This window comes from Stenella coeruleoalba (assembly GCF_951394435.1).
Source record: "Stenella coeruleoalba genome assembly, chromosome: 6".
Classification (NCBI taxonomy): Eukaryota; Metazoa; Chordata; class Mammalia; order Artiodactyla; family Delphinidae; genus Stenella; species Stenella coeruleoalba.
In genome coordinates, this window is record NC_137151.1 from 93,669,195 (window position 1) to 93,687,098 (window position 17,904).

Below are 17,904 nucleotides of genomic sequence, written 5' to 3' on the forward strand. Positions count from 1 at the left end.
GAGAATAACTGCAAGCTAACTCCCTAATTGCAGTTAAGAAAGAATCAATTAGATCAGCCATCTGCAGAAATGATACAAACGAAGAAATGTTTGGTATCAGTTTTAGAAATACCCCAAATCTAACCTAGGTGATCTAGACAGTGAGTGGGACATAGTTCTTTAACAAATCAATGGTAGAGACTGATAAATGGCCTGATTAGGTGAGAGCCCTGGTATGGTTAAGAGCACAGCTTCCATTTACTTGCTACAGAACACTTACTACATGCCAGAAGCTTTATACACACTATTTCATTTAATCCTCACAAGAGTCATGTGAAGGATCATTTATGTATGAGAAAGTTAAAGCTTGGAGATATTAACTTGCCTAAAGTTAATATTAGGGGGCAGAGCTGTGATTCAAACCCAAACCAGAACTCTACAACTAATTGTATTTTTCAAATGGATCATCTGTAGAACTCTATCCTGCATTATATTTCTTTTTTACCCTGCATTTTGAAAAGATATATATATATTTTTTTAAGAGTTTTATTTATTTATTTATTTATTTTTAACATCTTTATTGGGGTATAATTGCTTTACAAGAAAAGATATATTTTTTAAAAATGTTCCATGGGCACATGAGTTGGGAAATTCTGAGTGTTTACTGTACTTCGAGACTTCTCTGAGCCTTTACTATAAAGACCAGGGAAAATAACAACTGGATTGACCGGCCTTTCCAGGCCATCTCTTTATTTGTCCTTCCTCTTTCTAACTGTATAAAGTAAATAATTAATAGAAAATAATATTTCCAGGATGTGGACTACATATGGTAGGAGCATGTAATTAGGGTGCTCAACAATGCCTGGATTTGAGACTCAGCATTTTAAAATGAATATTTATATGGAAAAACAAAATTAAACATAGGGTTTTTTAAAAAAAATTAAAGAAATGCATTAGGTAATAGTTACAGTAAAGAATACCCTCTAAGAATAGGAGTAAAAGCTGTTTGGCTTCCCTTGGTACCACCAACTCATAGAAGATCTTAGCTGTAAACAAGTAGATCTTAGTTGTAAACAAGCTGTATAATGATGCAATCTCTGACATAATTAAAACTGGGTAAACCATAATAGGTGTGTTCCTTGAATAGTTTGCCAAGTATTTGTCCAGGTCTATTATAGCTACTGAGCAAATGGGTTGGCATGAATAGTTATGTCCTTAATGTGTACATCATTAAGAGGTCGATATGTCTTCTCATTTACTGGTAACTTCTCCAATTCATCTAGAGTCTCCAGACCATCTATTACCCTGAAAGAGAAACAATATAATGTTTGAAAATATCCTGAGATTGAAACATAATATCCAAATACCTATAGCAATTACAGTCTCACCATGTCTCATAGTTCTTTGAATTCCCCAGTTGAGTGTACAATAAAATGTCGCTTTGATTTTCTGCCATAGGTAGGGGCCAAAATTCAGAAACAAAAATTCATTTTTAATGCCTTTAGACAACAATAGCAATGGAAAGGAATATTCCCACCAAAGTATCTAAACATTGCATTCGGCCTCATTCACATGGAATAGCTACAAATGGGGCCAATATAACCAGTCATAAGGTTTTCTTTGTTATAGGAAAAACCTGGAGAAAGTATGTAAGGATGACACTAGTATTATCAGTACTGCCCTACACTGAAGGTCCTGAAGTGGGTGGCCTCTTTGCACTTTATTGTTTAAATACAGTGTTTTTATTTTTTGCTTCTGGACAACAAAAAACAATATTCAGAATAGGAGAAGATAAGCTCAACAGTTATGCCACTTCCAGCAAGCCCACTTCATGTTTCTATCAAGAAAAAATATATATATATTGAGAGCTATCCTTCTAATATGTTCTAGAAAGTTAGTCTAAAACATTTGCTAAGAAAAAGTGGCTTTTTAGATAATACCTCCTAGTGCAATTCAAATCAATTCCTAAGACATACTATGTACTTTAAAAAAAGAACAGATTTCCATTTTATTTTACATTTCCACTAAAGTGATACTATAACCAAAGCCTTTGGATTTTACACCCAAATGTAGGACAATTAAGGTCTTGAAATTATAAGTTTTAAATGCTTTCCCATGGGAAGGAAATCCAAACAAGAGGGGATATAGGTATATGTATAGCTGATTCATTTTGCTGTACAGTAGAAACTAACACAACATTGTAAAGCAACTATACTCCAGTAAAAACTAACTAACTAACTAAAGGCTTTCCTACCTTCTGGGTCAGTAAGAGAGAAAGAGGGTATAAGAAACAGATCTCAGGCAAAAAAGGGCATGTAGAATTGAAGCAAGTAAGCCTAGTTAAGTATCTGGGACATGGGCCCCTTTGAGAACCAGTGGAAAGCTATGTACCCTTTTTCTCAGAAAAATGTATGTGCATATATACAAAACAATTTCAAGGAGGTACTGGACCAAAGATTAAGAATTCTTGTTCTAAACTCTACAGTTTTTTTTTACCAATCCAGTAAGATAAGTCCTAGTAATTACTAATCAATAATTCTGAATGGTGGGTTAAGGGAGAAAAGAAAAAAAGGGAGTCTGGTGCTCGCTTCGGCAGCACATATACTAAAATTGGAACGATACAGAGAAGGTTAGCATGGCCCCTGCACACGGATGACACGCACATTCGTGAAGCCCACAAAAACTACTAAAGGCTATAATATTCCTTTTCATTGATTATTACTAATCTATAAATTAGACATGTATATGGAATAAAAAAGAAAAGCTGTAGACTCTTCTATTTTTAATTAACCTAGCTTGGCATTCAAACTGTTAAATAAAACAAACCCTAAAACTGTGCCTTGGTTTATTAAGCACAGTAAATATTTGTTGACAAACTGACTTCCTGTTGATTTATAAAAGCAATTCCCAGGTAGAGGGCTTGTAATGGATATTCTTGCAGAGACTGCTAAACACTCCCTAGGATCCAATCTCCCCTTCTTATTCACAGAGGCCTGGTTTTATTGCGAGTGGCAATATGTCTGGCTAAGAAACACTGCCTACCCTCCCTTGTAGGTAAGTTCTGGGCTTTCCAGGAGAGCTCTTGAGAAAGGGGCTGACTCAGCTGGCAAGCACCTTTGCCCTTCCTCCTTCTTCCTACTTGGAGTACAACTGTTCCGGCTGGGGCTGTGCTGCCCAAGCTATGGCCATGAAGTGAGCTTCAGAATGATAGCTAAAGACGGTTGAGAAGAAAGACAGAGGCACCTGGAACACTGGTGATACAATAGAACCACTATCACATACCATCTTGTTTAAGCAACTGTTTTTCAGATGTGTTAGTTGATGCAAGATGCTATTCTTAATGAAAACAGATACATACTGTTAACTTGCATAATGATCCTGAAAAAATAGTACTGGCCCTTCTTTTACAAAATAATAAAACTGAGGCTCAGAGAGGTTGTACGTCTCCCAAGGTCACAGGGCTCTTACGTGGTGGACTTAAATTTCAGGTACATTTAGCTCTCATGCTGCTCTTTGAGTATTAGTTATGCTATCATCACATCCACTCATATGCATCCTTTGCATTGAAATTCCAAAGAAAACCATAACCAGAATACTCACTTTCCAAATACTGTGTATTTCATGTCCAGATGTGGCTGCTTCCCATAGGTGATGAAGAACTGAGATCCATTGGTGTTTGGGCCATTATTAGCCATAGATACAACACCTCTAACGTTGTGCTGAAAAAGAAAGACCAAAGTATTAGCTGTTTTTACATAAGTATTCCAAATAAAGGACTGAAACAAGACGTGCACTCTACCTTCCCAGTATTTAAGGGATCAAGAAAACATGTAATCATCTTCCATTAGGGCTAATCCAAATGTTCAGTTTCTGTATTATCTGTATCTCTGGAAACTTGTATCTAAGTTGTTTATATATATATATATCAAATCACATTCCCCAATTAATTTCACCTTTGGAGAAGCAGAGCCACAAACACTTTTGGCAATACCAATGTATAATAGAAATAATCCTTACATTTATATTAAGGAACAGTGTGCTGGCATGAAATGATCAGGCAGACAACAAAACCAAAATCCCCATAATCTCTTCACATATACACTGGACTCTGGCTAGTTTCCTTATCTGTAAAACAAGGGAGGTTGGACTAATTCAGCGGTTTATTCATAATTCAAATGCTCACAAGGGTTACCAGATAATAAATTGATAATTGGGCAGAATGTAAACGTTAGGGAATGGTGGAGCCTGGCAAAAGGAATAGTGTAGCTCTTGCCTCATGACGTTTACAATCTTTTTAAACCAATGGCCATAGAGAATGAATCTGTGGGTCTTCCATCCATGGGCAGTCAGTTTATAACCCCAGGACTGGATGATCTAAGGAAGGCCTTGTCTAACTCTAATATTCATGATACTGTTTGCTATACAAGGGACTGTGTACAGGAATTAAAAGGACTTTACTGATAAGATTGAAGACAGAGCTGTCTTACAGGGAGATGCCCAAATATAAAATATACTAAAGGTAACGCCAATGATTACTCTATCTTTAGCTATTCATCAGGGAACACTAATAAGACAAACTACAGAGATGCAGCTTCATAGAGATATTAATGCTTTACCGTTCCCTAAAAGGTGACTACCAATAACATATGTAGTGTTTGATACATACATAAGAATATATGTACCACTTACAACTTAATAAAATCAGCACCCATTAACCTATTTCCAAGTTTTAAGAATTAAAATTTACCAAACTGTTGCATATGCCTATGTGCTCCTCTCAGTTATTACTTCAGCCTCTCCAAGAGGTAACCAGTGTTCTGATATCTTTACATTCAATACATGCCTATACAATATATTGTTTCCTTTTGCTTGTTTCTGAGCTCTATAAAATAGTATCATACTATTTGTAGTCTTCTGGGAAATGATTTCTACACTTAACATTATGTTTCTAAGATTCATACATGTATACATAGCTGTAGTTCTGATTTCTTTCACTGTATAACATTTTACTTTTGAATATACTACGACTTGTCCATTCAAAGATCAATAGACATTGTTTCTAGACTTTTGTTATTACCAATAGTACTCTAGGAACACTCTTGTACATGCTTCCTAGTGCACATGTACATGAATTTCTCTAGGGTAAACATGTGGGAATGGAATTTCTGGGTTAGAGTACATGAATATTCAATACGCATCCTCAACTCTGGTATATAAGAAAATAGTTCTTAACCTTGTCTGTCTAGGAATCACGAGGGAACCTTAAAATACAATCGAGGTCCTAATCAGTTCTACTGACTTTTTCTCTAGACTTAGGGAGGTAAGGCCCTAATCTTTTATAGTTTTAAAACTTCCACAGGTGAATCTGTAACAGCAAAGTTTGAAAACCACTGGCATAGGATGACAGATTAGTACCAAGGAAGCAGTCATTCATTAATGCCTAAAAAATCATTTCATTTCCAATTCAGAAAAAGGATGACTTTTTTTTTTTTTTTTTTTTTTTTTTGCGGTACGCGGGCCTCTCACTGTTGTGGCCTCTCCCGTTGCAGAACACAGGCACCAGATGCGCAGGCTCAGTGGCCACGGCCCACGGGCCCAGCCGCTCCGCGGCATGTGGGATCTTCCCAGACTGGGGCACGAACCCGGGTCCCCTGCATTGGCAGGCAGACTCTCAACCACTGCGCCACCAGGGAAGCCCAATTATTTTAACCTGTATTATTACAACATATGTATCAAAGTTTCCAAGTGTAAACATAGCATGAAAAAATAGATTTTGACGTATTTTGGATTTACCTTAAGATATTCACTGTATTCATCTTCAAATTTCTTGCCCCAGATACTGCTACCTCCTCTTCCAGTACCTATATTACAAGACGAACAAATGAAAGAAAGTATTTAATTAAAGCTGAAAAAGGGTTCATTTTCTAAACATAAGGGCTAGTTTATATAGCATAACCCTTTAAATACAAATAAAATTTGGTACGTCCTCTCTTACTTACCAAAATTGAACTTTAAAAACCATAAAAATAAAATATCTCTACAAAAACCAAAACCCCTCCTTATCAATATTGTTCATACTTTAGGGCTCGGTGCTTGTACCTTCTGCTTAAAAATTTCTTGCTAAGGTAAGTTATAAAAACCCCACATGCTTTTATTTTTCTCTTCTTTGTCTAGTCTCTTCTTCACACTACATACCCTAGGTATACACCCTAGGTATTACTGGAATAACTTACCTGTTGGATCTCCTGTTTGAACCATGAAACCCTTGATATTTCTATGAAATATACAGCCATTGTAGTAATTACTGGCACAAAGAGCCAAGAAATTCTGAAGAGAATAAAAACAATGATTGAGAAATGATGTAGCAGAAGATAAGAACCATTTAAGATTTAAGAATATTTAAGATAAAGAACCAATTGTAGGGACTTCCCTGGTGGCACAGTGGTTAAGAATCTGCCTGCCAATGCAGGGGACATAGGTTCGAGCCCTGGTCCAGGAAGATCCCACATGCCGCGGAGCAACTAAGCCTGTGTGCCACAACTACTGAGCCTGCGCCCTGGAGCCCGCACACCTAGAGACCATGCTCCACAACAAGAGAAGTCACTGCAATGAGAAGCCCACTCACCACAACTAGAGAAAGCCTGCGCACATTAACAAAGACACAACACAGCCAAACAAACAAACAAAAAAAAGCCAATTGTATTTATTGAAAACACTACAACAACCTATTTAAATGATATCTTTTAGGCATTACTTTGGATAATGTCACTGCCTAAAACTCTTCAATAGCTTCCTTCTGTTCTTGAAATAAAATGCAAAATCCTCAGGAGAGCCTAGCAAGCCCTGCATGACCCAGCCTACTTCTACATCATCATAGTGATAATAACCCCTTCCCTGCTGCTTACTGTGTTAACCCCATCAGGCTTCTGAAAATTCATCCAAAAAATACAGGCTTTCCCACCTTAAGGCCCTTGTACCTGCTATTTCTATACCTGGAATGTTCTTTTTATAAGTCCTTCCAGAGAGATGCCTTCATTACCTTTCACACTCAGTTTTTTGTTGTTTTTTTTTTGCGGTACGCGGTCCTCTCACTGTTGTGGCCTTTCCCGTTGCGGAGCACAGGCTCCGGACACGCAGGCTCAGCGGCCATGGCTCACGGGCCCAGCTGCTCCACAGCATGTGGGATCTTCCCCGACAGGGGCACGAACCCGTGTCCCCTGCATCGGCAGGCAGACTCGCAACCACTGCGCCACCAGGGAAGCCTTCGCACTGTTTTTAAAGCATCACTTTCTTGGCTAGGCTTGCCCTCACCTTCTTTTAAATAAATCCTTTCCCATTATTCTCTATCTCACAACTTTATTTCCTTCAAAGCATTATTACCCTCTAAAATTACTTTTTTTCTAGAATGAATCTTCCCCCCTGCCTATCTTCCCGGGTAGAATATTAGCTCCACAATAGCAAGGCATGTCTCTTGTTCATCACTGTAGTTCTAGTTGCTGGCAAGATAGCCTTCCATAAATAAATTACTTAATGAATGAATATATATAGCTGACTCTTTTTCCTTCTTGTATTTCTCTCTCTTTTTTTTTTTTTTGGCTGAGCCACGAAGCTTGCAGGATCTTAGTTCCCTGACCAGGGACTGAACCTGGGCCATGGCAGTGAAAGCACCAAGTCCTAACCACTGGACCGCCAGGGACCGCCTCTTTTTTCCTTGTTTAAATGACAAGGATAGAACCTTGTCATTTAAACAAGTAAAATAATGTATGGAACAGTTCTCTTACCTAATATCTAATGATTATTTACATTTCTTGAGGAAAATGAGCCAAAGGAAAAAGATACCAGCCACTCTGTGGTTAGAGAAAAATTCTCTACCCTTTCTTTGATCCAACTTTGACATCAGAAAAAGAAGTGTAAATTAGACCAGAAATTATCATTGTGGGTTTTTCTTGACAATAGTTTTATAGAAACTTTTTTTTGGATGTTGTTTAAGTTAGATGACTCAATTTCAAAATGGTTATCCTGTTGCATTAACTCATCTTTTTTTTTTTTTTTTTTTTTAACTCATCTTTTATACATACATTACGCTACTCACTTCACATGTTTTGGGTGTCCTCTCACAGAAGACTTCGATTTTAATATCACCTACATCTGTATGCAGTGTCACCGACTAAAAAGGAGAGAGAATGTGAGAACGAATGAGATTTCTTCAGGTGACTTTGTGCACTGTATCATTTCCCTAACTAGATATTAAAGATAACTACCTGAATAAAAACAGAAAGAAACACCATTTCAGAGATGATCCACCCACACAGTATCTCTGAGAGATAAGTTGTATTTCTTCAAAATTTATTTCAGCAGTAGAAAAAAAATTCCAGAAGAGAAATATAAATGTTAAGGTAAAATGATATCTATGCTAAAATATTTGGGAGCAAATATTGTGATGGAAATAATCATTTTAAGTTTGAATATTTCATCAATAAAAATAAAAAGTTTTTATGTATTACTGACTTAAGTGGCAATTCACTAAGTCATTAATATATATTGAAAAATAGTAAGAAAATGACTTTTACAAACATAGTTTCCACCATCTCCCTTATGTAATTTAATTGAGAGAGACTTAAAAAACAATTTCTTTCTCCACTAAAGACAACAGACATAAAAAGCGTCAGTGTTTTCAGATCGTAAAAGTGCAAAGGTAACCAGAGTACTTCTTCTTGCTTGCTTTTTGTTTAATCTGTTGTTTTGGTAGCTAGAATATTCCTTTTGTTACCCCATTCCAGAGAGGGTGGAAAACTTCTGAGGCTTCCTTTTAAAATTCTCTTCTTACAATAGTTGTCCACCTTAGATCAAGAGCAAAAGGATCCAATCAAAATGACCACACCTGGCTATGCTCTTCTGACCCTGCAACACCACCTTTCCATCTCTATCCATCTTGTATCAATCTTTTTCCATAAAAGGTAAATTCTGTGTTTTAAGTGAAAAACATAAAGAATCTGAAATCACTTTACACTGTATGCTTCTACAGATTATCATTGCTCTGTTTTGTCACTGAAATTTCCATGCAGTTTTATTTCCCTTGACTGAATTTCTAAAAATTACTTATAATGAAAGACATTCATAAGAATTCTGTAAAATTTACCATTTTTCTTCTTGATGCTTTCAGGAAGTACTGTTACTTTCTCAGTTTACTGAGAGAAGTTCAAAAACGAGCCTCTATTTCCAAAAGAAAAAACAATTAAATTCACTTCCCTCTCTTAACTCACACTTGCTCATCTTTACCGCATATTTAAGAGAAAAAGTCTCGATGAGCACCCATCCTGCCCCAAGTAATAAAAACCCGGTTATGAAAGCGATCAGGCGATACTACTCGTCTCAAGCCCCTCAACTCCTACTTCCACTGCTCACTCTTCACGGGCCGGGTACATTCCCGCCTTGGGGTCTAAGCACTGGATGTTCCCCTTGCCTGGAACACGTACACTCAGACATCTGTACGGCTATTTTCCTCACCTCCAAGTCTCTTCTCGAAAGTCTGGTCTGGACCTGATAACTCTATTTAAACCTGCCTTAACGATTTCCTTTTCCATAGCACTTAGCACTAATATACTCTATGCTTTACTAATTGTCTTATTTCAACAACACCCTCCCCGTACAGAATACTCACTGGAAGCAGTCCAAGAACTAACAGACACAGCGCTCTGCGAGCATTTGAGTTAAGTGAATGAAAGAATAAGTGACGTTACCCCATACTTACTTAACCACTTCGATTAGCACAGCGGTTGTTAAAAGAGCAAAGGTACAATCGCAGTTGCCCCCACGGGTCTGCAGATTCGAAATTAAGTTTCTTCAGGCCACCGGAGGTCGAGCAAGGGACCTATTAGAGAGAACGCCCCTCACCCGCTCGCCTCCTCCCTCCGCCCCCTACTCCCTGTCTCAAACCAAACGACTAGAACTAGGGAGACACTAATTTCTCCCCACCAGGTACACTTTTGACTATGAAAGGGTCAAAATTATCTTTTAATAATTACACTAGGACAACAAGCGTAACTCTGATCATTCTCTAGAAGTGCCTTGGGCTCAGTCGCAAAGCCGGAAAGACCACCTCCGACCGGCTCCCCCGCCCCGCCCACTTTCACGAAGCCGGGAACTTCCGCGCAGGACCGGAAATAGCGCTCGCGGAGTTCCCGGGGCTGGTGAGTCTTGGGCGGGTTAAGTTTCAGCGTGAGTAGCTGAGGCCATGGCGGCGGGCTGTGGTTTACGAACCTGCTACAGCGAAAGGTGGCAGGGGAGGAGATAGGCGCAGAAAACTGGCTTGCCGCGGGAGAGCATAGCGATCTAGAGGGGCCGGGGACTTAACTTACGGACTTATCGGCTGTGCCACCTGCGCTCTTCATTGTTCTAGAAAAGGCCTGAAGGGGGACTGAAACAAGAGGGCGCAGTTTGCAGGCTGTAAAGTGGGCCTTGCTAATGAAACTTAATAATAAATAGTGCAGGCTCTAGGCCAGGCATTGTTCCCAGCTTCACGGTTAAATCTTGCAACCACGCTGTAAGCTGGGCACTATTATTTGCACCCTTCAGAGGTGGAAACCACAGAGGTAGAGTCCTCAGAGACAGCTGTGGCTTTGGGAGTCAGTCTGGTTTTAGAGTCGGTCGGTGCTCTTCCCACCATGCTCTGCCGCCTCCCATTCTCGTTAATTGTGACTTAAAGCTACTCAGCTTCGTAGGAAATGGGGAGTGTTTTGTTACTTACAATGGCTCCTTCAAATGTAACAGTAGGTAACAGAACCGGCGTGGTGGCCCATTAGAGCTTCACTTTAGGGCTTGCCAGATTTAGAAGAGTCTGGAGAGTGGAGTAGTATCAGGACGTGGAATCTGGAGAGTGGAAGTGGTATAAGGACCCTTAGAAGATCTTCCAAGACCCCAGGTTCGAGTGGTTCCACCTCACTCCAAACTGTATATTGAATAAGTGCATTAAATATTTCTTTTTTTATTATTTTATTTTATTTTTGTCTGCATTGGGTCTTCGTTGCTGCACGCAGGCTTTCTCTACTTGCGGTGAGCGTGGGCTACTCTTGGTTGCGGTGCGCAGGCTTCTCCTTGCGGTGGCTTCTCTTGTTGCGGAGCCCAGGCTCTAGGCATGCGGGCTTCAGTAGTTGTGGCTCACGGACTCTAGAGCGAGGGCGCAATAGTTGTGGAGCACGGGCTTAGTTGTTCCATGGCCGGTGGGATCTTCCCGGACCAGGTCTGGAACCCGTGTCCCCTGCATTGGCAGGCTGATTCGTAACCACTGTGCCACCAGGGAAGTCCCAATATTAAATATTTCTGCATACAAATATTGAAAAAAATTTGCTTTTGAAATTGAGTTATGAGTATTTCATTAAATTTACAATTGACTATGCTTTCTTGTTAATTATTTTGCATACCATGAAATGCTTTTCTTCAAAAACAAAAGTGTTCATAGATACTACATTTAAGAATGGAGCAGACAGTGTTTTGTATTGGATATAGATGTCTATAAGGCTTACAGACTGTGTGGGCCCTTACATCTTCACCTCTCCCACCTCTTGATTCTGGCCTTTGTGTGGCAGGTAGCTGTTGGCTCAGGGGCAGCAGCTCCTGCCCTTTCCTGCCTTGACCCTACCCATTCACAGGGTGACTCACCTGTGCATCCCATGGTTCTGGCTGCCGATAAAACACTTAACTTTTTTTTTTTAAACTAATATATTTTTTTGAATTTTATTTTATTTATTTTTTATACAGCAGTTTCTTATTAGTTATCTACTTTATACATATTAGTGTATACATGTCAATCCCAATCTCCCAGTTCATCCTACCACCACCCATACCCCGCCACTTTCCCCCCTTGGTGTCCGTACAAAACACTTAACTTTTTAAATATGTTATTGTTACTCTTTTGATAAAGCACTTTTTAATGTCAGTATGTACCACCCTAACTCCAAATTCTGCTATGATGGGGGAAGCGGGACTGTGTCAGTCTGTATAGTAAGCATTTAGTGCTGGCCTATGTTGGTCATCCTGAGATACAGAAAAGGTAGTTTCTGTCCTCCAGTAGCTTTAGCGTAGTGGGGGAGACAGACAAACAGGAATATAATATTATGAGAATAACTAGTGCAAAAGCAGGTGGGACAGGGAGAGGGACGACACTGAAAAGGAAGGTTTGTCAAGAAAAGCTTTATTTAGGAAGTCGAAAGGGTCTTGGAAGGAAGGGTAATATTTAGAGAAATGGAGAAGGGTGGTTGAAGCACAGGTGGGGAGAGCAAGAACAAGGGTGTGGGTTTCCCTGGGGGCGCAGTGGTTGGGTGTCCGCCTGCCGATGCAGGGGACACGGGTTCGTGCCCCGGTCCGGGAAGATCCCACATGCCGCGGAGCGGCTGGGCCCATGAGCCATGGCCGCTGAGCCTGTGCGTCCGGAGCCTGTGCTCTGCAGCGGGAGAGGACACGACAGTGAGAGGCCTGCGTACCGCAAAAAAAAAAAAAAAAAAAAAGAACAAGGGTGTGTGAGAGGGGGCAGGGAGGAGGAAAGGAACATAATTGTGTGTTGTGCACCAGGTTTGTGCAAGGTGACTTAAGCATATTAATCCATTTACTCCTCCAGACGGCCTGTGAGGTAAGTTATAGTGTCTCCATTTTGTAGATGAGAAAACAAGCTCAGAGAGGTTAAATGACTTACCTATGATACCATGTGCCAGTAAGTGGCAGAGCCAGTATTTGAAGCCAGGCACGTAGGACTACAGCTCTTTTGCTCATATGCTTTGCTGTCTCAAAGGTCCATTTTCTGTGTTTTGACTTCAGATACTCAGTGTTACCTGACTTCTGCATGTTGTCATCTCGTGTACGCCTGGTCCCCACGACAGTCCGCCTAATCCATTCCCTGATCTGCAGTTCTTCCCGTTCCTTCATGGATCTAAAGACTCTCCTTTCCTCCTTGAATGACTTTGCATCCCTCTCATTTGCTGAGAGTTGGGACAATGTTGGATTACTGGTGGAACCAAGCCCACCACACACTGTAAACACGCTCTTCCTAACCAATGATTTGACAGAAGAAGTGATGGAGGAGGCACTGCAGAAGAAGGCAGATCTCATTCTCTCCTACCATCCACCCATTTTCCGACCTATGAAGCGCATCACCTGGAAAACCTGGAAAGAGCGCCTGGTGATCCGGGCACTGGAGAACAGAGTCGGGATCTACTCTCCTCACACGGCCTATGATGCTGCTCCACAGGGAGTCAACAACTGGCTGGCTAAAGGGCTTGGTGAGAAGCCTCTTGTTCTTTCATATTCAGTATTTTCCCTACCAGTGCTTTGAAATTTTAGAATGTATTTCCAGTAGTGTTTTAACTGCTTTAGGGATGGGGACCATTATTCTACTTTCATATATTTTAAAATAATCTTGCTGAAATCTGGCAATTAAATTGCATTTGAAAAATGAAATTTTTATCCTTAGTGAACAAGGACAGCATAGGAAGTCTTCATTTTTGATCGAGCTTTGTGATTCCTTACTCATGTGGCACAGTGCCTGGCACTCAGGCACTCCAGAAACGCTTGTTAAACTGAACTGAAAGCTTCAAGCCTCTCCAAAATATACTTCATATGTCAATCAAATAGAGTTTTATTGAATTAGTCCTTATGCCCAGCACAATGAGGGAATTCAGCATATGTGTTTTAGCAAGTCTTTTTAGTTTACTCATTTTGGGCTGAAGCTTCTGTGATGATATAATCTGGATTACTGTGGTCAAGTAAATTATGAACATCTGCGACTTGAATCATAGTTTACATGAGTAAATTTAGTAAGCAGTCACAATCCTATATGTTATGTAAAAATTCATGAGTCAGTCTTGTCCAACTTTTTGTGATATTTACGAGTCTTCTGGAAAATCTGAAAATAAATTTGATTATGTATGTCTGTACTAAATCCCTAAATTATGGGGATTGTTGAATGTATATATAAGGGATATGTATGTGTGTGTATATTATATAAGCATCTGAGAATGAATCTTTTCAAAAATACTCATTTCTTAGAAGTTTTGCCCATAGTGGTTTATCTTTCTAATTTTTAAATAAACCCACAAAAACTCCAATTTCTGACAATTTTTTCTTTCTAGGAGTTTGCACCTCCAGGCCCATCCATGCTTCCAGAGCTCCTGACTACCCCACGGAGGGAACACACAGAGTAGAATTCAATGTTACCCACACCCAAGACCTGGACAAAGTCATTTCTGCAGTGAAAGGAATTGTAGGTGTATCTGTCACTTCTTTTTCTGCTAGGTACAATATCTTTTCCTCTTTTTGTGTATATTAATTTGTAAGAATCTTTCTTACAGATTCTATAACTCTGTTATTTAAGTTTGCAGCAAATCACTTTCCTAGGGTGGGTTTACAAAGCAGCATAATTCTCATTTGCCTGCAGGTCCCTAAGGAGAACCATGGGATCTTTTCAAAGCAAAAAAATAAAAATTTTCTATGTGGGAGAGACTATATCACACATCCTACAGTATTTCTAATCCTCCTGGCAATGTTGAAAGTTATTTTTACCTTAGGGTATGCAGATATACCCTAGTTATATGCTGATAACATAGGTTTACTTTTATCAGTTCCCAGCAAATGATGATTCCCAAACACTTGAAAAGAAAAATACATTAAAGTGCCTCTTGGAAGGTCAATCATTTATTTAATTAGGGCTGAGATACCAAAAGGTTGCTTCAGGGACATCCCTGGTGGCGCAGGAGTTAAGAATCCGCCTGCCAGTGCAGGGGACACGGGTTCGGACCCTGGTCCGGGAAGATCCCACATGCCGTGGAGCAACTAAGCCCGCATGCCACAACTACTGAAGCCCGCACACCTAGAGCCCATGCTCCGCAGCAAGAGAAGCCACTGCAATGAGAAGCCTGCATACCGTAACGAAGAGTGGCCCCCGGTTGCTGCACAGCAACAAAGACCCAATGCAGCCAAAAATAAATAAATTAATTAATTAAAAAAAAAATGTTGCTTCATTAGAGATTTTTTTGGGGGCTGATTTACCCTAATACCTACTAAAGCATCGTAAAAGACAAGTTATACAAAGCTAGGACTTAATAATTGTTAAAAAAAAAACGATAGGTACAATGACTTTTTTATAAAATGGAAATCTGTTGCACGAACCTGTGTCCCCTGCATCGGCAGGCGGACTCTCAACCACTGTGCCACCAGGGAAGCCCAAAAATGACTCTTTGATGAGTGGTTTTTAAGTGTAGATACATTATAGTAAAATCGTAGTAAATGTCCTCTAATAATATTGGGGAATTCCAAGAATCTTAAGAAAAATTGTTTATAAGATTTTGCATAGGTTCCAGTCATGGTGTCTTTTACCATACTGAAATACTGTGTAAATACTGAAATTAAAATTATACAAATAAAGCATGAAAAATTTAAGCAATACAAAAGTTCTCCTTGTCCCCTCTACTCAATCCCAGTATCTTCAACTCAAGTTGTCTTTTCCTTTGTTTTCAGAGAAGTGGGTATCTTTCCAAACATGTATAGGGACACAAAGAAATGTGTAGTTTTGTCTTATTCATTGCTTTCTTAATTAAATGGTATGCTGTATTTGTCTTTTTAACTTAAGATGTCTTAGAAATCTATCCATGTATGTCTCTCTTTTTAATTGCTACACAGTGTTTATTATGAATGTACTGTAATTTCTTGAAGTATTCCTCTTCCTAACTGATGGACTTTTTAAAACACTGATGCACATTTAGTTTGGTTCCAGTTTCTCCATATTACAGGTAATATCGGGGATTTACCATTAGATTGGGGGCCAGGCATTGTTTTTGCTTTTTCTTTTCAAATCTCTACAGATGGTTCCAGTGTTGAAACTACACTTCCACATTATCTTGTGAGGTATCTTAGTTCTAGAATTCTATGATTATATTTAGAGTATATGGTTAAATACAAAACTTTCTTGGTGCTAGTTGTTTTGGAGAGGCTCTGGGGCATTGGTTTTTTTTTTTTTTTTTTGGGCTGTGCCCCACGGCTTACAGGATCTTAGTTCCCCAACCAGGGATCCAGGGATTGAAGGGATTGAACCCGGACCCCAGCAGTGAAAGCACCGTGTCCTAACCACAGAACCACCAGGGAATTCCCAAGGGCATTGCTTTTTTTATTTTATTTATTTATTTTTTTTTAAGGACATTGCTTTTTAAAGGGTGATTCAGGGACCTCTGAATCATTGCTAACGGGTGCTTATGAAAAATGCAGATTTTGGGCTTTATCCTAGATCTGTGTAATTAGAATGGGGTTTGCCTGAGGATCTGTCCAGGAGATTCTTGTATTCAATGATGTTTGAAAATTAACTTTTCTAGGGCTTAAAAAAAATTCAGTTTGCCCCAGCCCCATTCATAGATGTTCTGTTTCACTGGATCTATGGAAGGGTCCAGCAGCTGTTATTTTAAGAAGACAGCAGGAGATTTCTGATGCACAACCAGGACTAAGAACTGTTCTAGAACAGGGGTTTCAGAGTGAGGTCCCTGGACCAGCAACATCAGCATCACCTGGAACTTGTTAGAAAGATAAATTCTTAGCCCCCACTCGGACCTACTGAATTAGAAACTCTGGGGGTAGGGCCCAGCAGTCTGTTTTAATAAGGCCATGAGATGATTTTGATGCATGTGAAAGTTTGAGAAACACTATTCTAGAAAATAGTTTGGCTTGGAATTAAGTCCTAAATTCCATATAAATCTGATCTCCTATTATAGGAGGTTGTAAACTGTGGATTCTTTTAAATACATTGTTTATATTTATCCTAAACCAGGAAGTGACTTTTTTTCTAGGTCTGATGATGAAGAACAAACACGGCTCAGTCTGAATTGTACTCAGCAAGCTTTAATGCAGGTGGTGGCTTTTCTTTCCCAGAACAGACAATATTATCAGAAGACTGAAATTCTGTCACTGGAGAAGGTAATAAAAAACATGTTACTGTGCATTTTTGTTTGACAATTCATATGTAAATTATTAGATATAAAGTGGTGATTGAGGGCATGTCATGCCCTGGAAAGTATATTTAAAACTGGAGACGTGGGCTTTCCTGGTGGCGCAGTGGTTGAGAGTCCGCCTGCCGATGTAGGGGACACGGGTTCGTGCCCCGGTCCGGGAAGATCCCACATGCCGCGGAGCGGCTGGACCCGTGAGCCATGGCCGCTGAGCCTGTGCGTCCGGAGCCTGTGCTCTGCAACGGGAGAGGCCACAACAGTGAGAGGCCCGCGGACCGCAAAAAAAAAAGAAAACAAAAAAAAAAAACAAAAAAAAAACGGAGACGTTTCAGGAATAAGAAAATGTTGGAACTTGTCTTAGTCCGTTCGGGCTACTATAACATGTTTGGACTGCTATAACAGAGTGCCACAGACTGGATAGCTTATAAACAACAGAAAGTTACTTCTCACAGTTTTGGACGCTGGAAAGTCCAAGATCATGGCACTGGTAGATTTGGAGTGGTGTCTGGTGGGAGTTCACTTTGTGGTTCAAAGATGGTGCCTTCCCTCTGTGTTCTCACATGGTGGAGGGGACTAAGGATCTCTCTGGAGCCTCTTTTCTAAAGCACTAATCCCATTCGTGTGGGTTCCAGCCTCATGACTTAAGTACCTCCTAAAGGCTACACCTCCTAATCCGTAGGTTAGGATTTCAACCTATGAATTTGAGGGGGACGGAAACATTTAGACCATAGTGGTACTTCTTCAGGATTAGAGACTCAGTTACAGGTTCAGTCTCTTATCTTATACCCTATGCCTGGACCGTTTTTATTCATCCTTTTAACTTGACAGCCGTTTGTATGATGATTCCTATGTCTTTACTTCCTGTCTCAGAATGCTTTCTTAAGGTAAAAGATAAAAAATTTTAAAAGAACCTATATTTCCAGCCACTTTCTGAACATTTTCCACT

General features: G+C 39.8%; 2 protein-coding genes across 5 annotated transcripts in view; one reads left to right on the forward strand and one right to left on the reverse strand.

Moving 5' to 3' along the window:
- Positions 1-448: 448 nt before the first annotated feature.
- Positions 449-10,056, reverse strand: PPIL3 (peptidylprolyl isomerase like 3). Of its 2 annotated transcripts, none has more exons than XM_079923588.1 (7): positions 9,731-10,056; positions 9,119-9,192; positions 8,072-8,146; positions 6,213-6,306; positions 5,773-5,840; positions 3,580-3,698; positions 449-1,284 (listed from the first exon to the last, which is right to left on the reverse strand). In XM_079923588.1, the coding sequence occupies exons 2-7, from the start codon at positions 9,119-9,121 to the stop codon at positions 1,158-1,160; spliced, it is 486 nt and encodes a 161-aa protein (XP_079779714.1). In that variant the 5' UTR covers positions 9,122-9,192; positions 9,731-10,056; the 3' UTR covers positions 449-1,157. The 2 variants fall into 2 exon arrangements, with proteins under 2 accessions (XP_079779714.1, XP_079779713.1); XM_079923587.1 differs by lacking the exon at positions 9,119-9,192 and adding an exon at positions 8,241-8,316 and having other exon boundaries at positions 9,731-9,739.
- Positions 10,057-10,109: 53 nt separating this feature from the next.
- NIF3L1 (NGG1 interacting factor 3 like 1) overlaps positions 10,110-17,904 on the forward strand; it is a 14,246-nt gene continuing 6,451 nt past the window's right edge. The window contains exons 1-5 of one of the 3 annotated variants that reach the window (XM_079923585.1): positions 10,198-10,900; positions 12,547-12,604; positions 12,790-13,250; positions 14,100-14,262; positions 16,800-16,926. In XM_079923585.1, coding sequence (XP_079779711.1) covers positions 12,815-13,250; positions 14,100-14,262; positions 16,800-16,926 — 726 coding nt within the window. In that variant the 5' untranslated portion in view covers positions 10,198-10,900; positions 12,547-12,604; positions 12,790-12,814. Of the gene's footprint in view, positions 10,170-10,197; positions 10,901-12,546; positions 12,605-12,789; positions 13,251-14,099; positions 14,263-16,799; positions 16,927-17,904 lie in introns of those variants that run through there. The other 2 variants (XM_079923584.1, XM_079923583.1) reach the window with 2 other exon arrangements.